This window comes from Odontesthes bonariensis, chromosome 1 (genome assembly GCF_027942865.1).
Source record: "Odontesthes bonariensis isolate fOdoBon6 chromosome 1, fOdoBon6.hap1, whole genome shotgun sequence".
In the NCBI taxonomy this organism is placed as follows: domain Eukaryota; kingdom Metazoa; phylum Chordata; class Actinopteri; order Atheriniformes; family Atherinopsidae; genus Odontesthes; species Odontesthes bonariensis.
In genome coordinates this window covers 2,201,099-2,207,098 of record NC_134506.1, presented here as the reverse complement: position 1 = coordinate 2,207,098, position 6,000 = coordinate 2,201,099, and the positions used below count along the sequence as shown (strand labels likewise).

The 6,000-nt window shown below is 44.5% G+C and overlaps 1 protein-coding gene across 2 annotated transcripts in view; it reads right to left on the bottom strand.

Moving 5' to 3' along the window:
- lrrk1 (leucine-rich repeat kinase 1) overlaps positions 1–6,000 on the bottom strand; it is a 116,843-nt gene that overhangs the window by 72,548 nt on the left and 38,295 nt on the right. For both annotated transcript variants that reach the window (XM_075460818.1, XM_075460912.1), the window contains exons 4-5: positions 2,031–2,202; positions 1,379–1,558 (exon numbers count right to left, since the gene is read on the bottom strand). In XM_075460818.1, coding sequence (XP_075316933.1) covers positions 1,379–1,558; positions 2,031–2,202 — 352 coding nt within the window. The remainder of the gene's footprint in view (positions 1–1,378; positions 1,559–2,030; positions 2,203–6,000) is intronic.

Sequence of the window (6,000 nt, the reverse complement as noted above, 5' to 3'; positions counted from 1 at the left end):
GGGGCAGTCGGTGGCGTTGTGGGTTAAGCAGCCGCCCCGGTTCGCGTCCCGCACCGAGCGGCCCTTTGCTGCATGTCGTCCCTCTCTCTGCCCCCTGCTTCCTGTCTCTCTCACACTGTCCTAAAGGCATAAAATGCCCAAAAAAAAAATGTTAAAAAAAGAAATAGCCAACCATGTGTTGATGAGTAGTTTAAACAGCACCCTGTTTGGTGTGTAGGTGGTGAGCAGTGCAGCACTGCACTTTGAATCCTGGTTCCTGACTTTGAAAACCAGTTTCTTCGATTGTTTTCTTTTAGTCAGCTTTAGGCAGTAAGACTGGGAATAAAACTCAGCCCAGACAACTTTTGTCTGAATTGTCCTACTGATCTGTGACATTATCACTTAAAGGGGTGAGGAGAAGTGAAACAGAACCTCCTGCACTTACACCGACCTTCTAGTATCAGTAACCTATGGGGAACCATAATCCGTCTACTCAGGTGGGCTGTTCCAACATCAAGTGTGCAACAACACCATAAGTGTGTGCATGCAGAGACAAAGGACTGCATGCTGTATATAGAAGACAGATATGAGAAGCTAACGTCCATCACCATCTGGTACGCTGCTGCCACCGCCAAGGACAAGGGCAGGCTGCAGCGTGTCATCCACTCTGCGGAGAGGGTGATCGGCTGCAATCTGCCATCTCTGCAGGACCTGTACGCCTCCAGGACGCTGAGGCGTGCAGGCAAGATTGTGGCCGACCCCTCCCACCCCGGACACAAACTTTTTGAGGCACTCCCCTCTGGCAGGAGGCTGCGGTCCATCAGGACCAAAACCTCCCGCCACAAGAACAGCTTCTTCCCCTCTGCAGTTGGCCTCACCAACAAGGCCCGCTGTACCCCCCCACTGACATGACCCCTTATCCTCACTGACACTTTATATATTAACGTTATATTAACGTTCTGTCTCGCTGTCAGTACAGAGTGTGTTACATTAACGCACTCTTCTTACAAATACTTTGCACATATTTTTAAAAAAAAAAATTCTTTTACATTTATTATTACTTTATTCTATTATTATTATATTTTTTTGTCTTGTTCTTATGGCACCAAATAGACCAGGCCAAATTCCTTGTGATGTACAATTACTTGGCAATAAAACCTTTTCTGATTCTGATTCTGATTCTGATTCTGAAGTGCTGTAGCGGGTCTGTAAGAGGGAAAAGCATGTGAAGCCCTTTGTAGAACCTTTCAGGGATGCTGTAGCCTTTCAAATCTTTGGAGCTTTAACAAAGGGACCGCAGCGATAGAAACTTTTCAAAGATGAGGAGAATACAAAGGGAGGAAAGTGAGAGAGCAGACATTATCTGCTCTTGGGAATGTGTTACTGTGCGTCTCCGTACTTGCTTGAGCAGCAGCATACAGCGGCAGCCCGTTGATGACAGCAAATTCATCACTGTGGATGGCAAAGTCCTTGATGTCAGCATCATAACCATGGACCAGCAGACGGACCACGTCCAGGTGACCCTGCTGGCAGGACGTGGCCAGCATGCAGTTCAGCAGCTCCCTCCTCAGACACGGAGCTAACAAGCAGAGACCCAGCACACGCTTTCAGTGTTGATCAGAGAGGCTTTCTCTTCATGCATTTTTTTCTACTGTGGGTTAAAGAGCAATACATAACGTGTGCCTGGCTTTAGTAAAACAGTTGTACTGAAACAGCAGCTATTCTTTTCTGTCCAGGCCTGAATACTCCTGATGACAGCTCCATGACATCAGGGAGATCTTCTCAGACTCCACACAGTTCCACCATCACACAACCGTTCAATATAGAGGCTTTAGAAGTGGAGTGGAATGAACTACAACTAGGAACTGTAACTAGCAACCTTAATCAATGATCAAATCTTGAGATCTGTAAAAACAAATAGTTGAATTTTGAATGTGTCATCAAGTAAACTGAAATTCTTTTTGCTATAGCTGCATGAGCAGCTAAATAAACAGTGTGAATGGGATCCATTCACCATGACATCAGTGTTGAACGGAGTCTTTTCCTCCTACCAGGTATGGAATCCAGCAGCTCTTTGACCACGCTGGCATCACCATGGAGTGCTGCCAGGATGGCTGGATTGCTGTGTGATGGTTCCTGAGGCACAGGGATACGGGCTTCTTTTAGGAGGTAACACACACTCTCCAGATCACCGTGCTGAGTGGCCACAGACAGGAGACGTACCTAAAAAAAAAAAGGCACGCAACACTTTAACACGGGCAGCCTGGTGGTTCTCAGACGCCAGCAGCAGTGTGGCACTGTCCGTGTTGTTATGGTCAATTCTGTCTCTCAGAACTGCGACAGAAACCCCCACAACAGGCTTTCCAATCCACATCCCCATTTGCCTCATGTTCAGAGAAGTGAGACACACCCCAACCCCCAACCCGCCCCTTCCTCAGGTATATAGGTCTTAGATTCCCTTTGTCCGGGGTCTTTCTCCACCATGACTTACCTCTCCTGCAGAAGAAAATAAACACGTGGCCGGCCGGCCGGCAGAAAAAGAAAGCTCTCTATTTCATTTCCCATCAGATGTAATAAGAAGGTAAGAAAAGCTTCCACCACAATGTACAGTATGCACCAACAAAGAAATATTTCACCACTCAAAGTTGGCATAAAATGCAGCGTTGTCAGTTTTTCTGACATCATAAAAAGAAACAATTTAGAACAAAGGTGATGTGCTTCTCTGCTGCAGCCATGTTGTATCCTTCTCACGGCCCGCTCAGCCACAGGGCCACAGCCACAGGGGAAGGACCAGCCGGTTATTAGGGGTGGGACGATGTGCTTTGGTCACGATTCTTGATAATTGCGATTCTACAAGTATTGCGATTCGATATAATCAGTAATTGCAATTTTCTTCCTCCTTAAAAAACAAACCAGTTGAATCAAACACTTCTAGAATGAATGTCGTTCCCATAAACAACGCACATCAGTCTGTGTCAGTCAGTCCAGCAGCTGACATTTATTTCAACTGAGACAAAAAGAGAAATGTCCACACAGCACAAATGTGGGCTAATTTTAACATAACTTAATGTGATGAATTGATGACGTTTTTCTGGACACGGATATGATGTGATATAATCGATTCAGGGGAGAAAAATCGATTTTTAAAATCATCCCATAAAAAAAAAATCGCGATACATACATGAATCGATTTTTTCGCCCACCCCTACCTGTTATACTGCACAGATTTGCTTTAAGGAAACACAGTGGAGAAGTTCTCAGAATGGTTGCTTTTGGTTTGAATATTTGACTCTTTCTGTGTGAAGTCAGCATGTCTCCTGGCTAACAGCAGGCTGTTTAAGTTTGATGGCATTTGCTCGTATTGGCAGCTCTACACTGACCTCAGGTGTGGTGATCCGTCTCTATGTTAGGGCTCATTTAAGAAATCAACCTTCAAACGGGGCTTTACTGAGAGCTGGAAAACCCTGTTCTGAAATGAATCATGTGTATTTAGGATTACATAAACACTCAGTCACAGACTTAGATGATCAGTTTACAGGTATTTGAGCTGGTCACGGGAACGGGTGGAATAAGGAACACTAAAGTCAAAGCTGGACTGCTGATGAGTTCTTGCTGATCTGTTGTTATACAGCTGTGCGATAGAAAACAGAATACAGCAGACCTAGTGTGGAAAGTGAGAACTTGCCTTTGTTGGGTTTTCTGTTGAGAGAACATTGAGACAACAGTGCTTTGCTTATTTAGGCTATTTTTGGGAACTTCAGTACACAGATGATATAAACGACATGTTTCTAAACAAGACGGTACCATGGTACAGCATGGTAGCCCGACCCTGTAAAAGAATATATCACAATAGAAAAAAAACACTCCCAGCATGCACAATATATTATAGTTTAACAATCTGAAACCCACTCGAGTCTAATCTTAATTTAACCTGGGGCTGAGGCCACACACATCTCCACAACACAAACTACTGAGAATTAAACAAGGAGACTCCTGCGTGGAATGTATCATTGGCAGAGAGTGGAAGCAGCTAACATCAAGACACCCTAACAGAAGTAAAAAAAAAGGCTGTCCTGAAGGACAACACAGACATCTCTGCTCAGTAGCAGAGGTCTACATACTGTGCACACCGACGCCACCGAGCCTGTACAGTATATATAGTATATATCTGACAACAAAAAGCCAAGAAAGTGTGGGACAGCAAACAAGACATCATAGCGGTCAGCAAAGAGCAGAGGACAACACTCTGCCCACTGACAGTAACATCAGTGAGGAGGTGCCTGCTCAGTGCCAGAGGCTGAAGGAACAACTGGGGCCGATGTGGAAGGTGAAATCCACAAAGCTCCCAGTGGTCATGGGTGCATTAGGAGCTGTGACCCCCAGTTCGGAGAGTGGCTCTGGCAGATTCCAGGGACAACATCTGAGTGTAGTCCAAGGAACAGCTAAGATGGAGGAGATGGAGCACTGCATTACCACTGGCCCTCCATTTGTAAAGTTTTCCCACTTCCACAAATAAACTATTGATCTCATTCAGTGACTGTTGGCTTGTTGGTCACTCAAGCAAGGTCAAAACCAAGGTACTCTGCTGGGCTGGCCGAGCAGAAGTTTGTTTGTGGTTCCACTTCTTCATCCTCCTCCATTTTGAACGATCAAGGCTACTGTGCTTTTGGGCACTTTCAATGCTGCTAAAATGTTTTTGTATCCTTCGAGCAGATCTGTGCCTTCACACAGGTCTACAGACAACTCTGTCAACTTCATAGCTTGGATTTGTAAAGAACTGGGTATATCATGAAGATCTCCTGAAGACCTGCTGGGGGACTCTTCCAGTTTAAGGGGAGTTCTTGCTCTTGACTGCCCACGGCCTGTGCATGCTGAGGAGGGGGGATTGAATAAAGATTAAGATTTAATGCATTGTACTGGTTTCTTTAGCAAGGCAACTCTTGATGAGCTGGCAAAATATGAATACGAGTATAATGAATTAGACAGAATTTTGTAATAGTGAATTGGATTTTAAAGGGATTTCAATAAACTGGACTGAATAAGCTTATAACTGGGTTGGATTTTACAGACTAAGTGGACTTTAGTGCACTTGTTTATATTGCTTTTAAAGTGCCTTGAGATGACATTTATTGTGACTAAGCAATTCATAAATAAACTGACTTGAACTGAAAATTGAAAATATATGCCCTTTTTTCCAATCTGACCAAACTGGTTTTATGCCAGGCATACATATGCACTTTAGTTTGCAGTGCCTTTTCAATTTATTTTTTACATCGGTCTCAATTGCTGCGAGAAGCGCTGCAGCTGGACAAGGATGTGCTCATTGATCGCTCACACAGAAGTTTGGCTCCAAGAAAACCCGGCGAGAAACCACAAGCGATAGTAGCCAAACTTCACTACTTTCAAGACTGTGTTGAGCTGCTGAACCGGGCGCGCACCTGTGCTCCACTTCGGTACAACAGGGATACCGTTGCTATCTTCCCGGATTACACTACAAGAGTGGCCAAAGCCAGAGCCGCATTCACCGAGGTCAGAAAGCTGCTCCACAACCGCCAGAACGTCCGGTTTGGCATGCTGTTTCCAGCCCGTCTCCGTATCACACACAACGGAGAAGAAAAGGAATTCACCGATGCAGAAAAAGCTATGACCTACGTGAGGAACCACATCATCCCTGCAGAGGAGCATGAGACTGTCCCAGTTTCACCAATTTATGCTGAACAGAGTGGAAAACCCCTACTCTCTCTCCTTTCTTTATCAATGCTGAAAAGGTTTGTCTGATTGAATGTATTTATGTTGATACAAAATATAATTTTATATGATGTGGCTAATCCACAGTGTTTAATTCTAACACCTTTAAACTATTTATTCCATAAGATGTGGGGTTAAATGGCCCTTTTTTTTCTCTTTCCTTTCTCTTACTTGAACACATAGCAGACATTATAATGCTGCAATAACAATGCTCTGAATTGGTTTTCATGAATCGTTCGATGGGAGCCCAAGCAGTATCCTCTACAGAGCTCC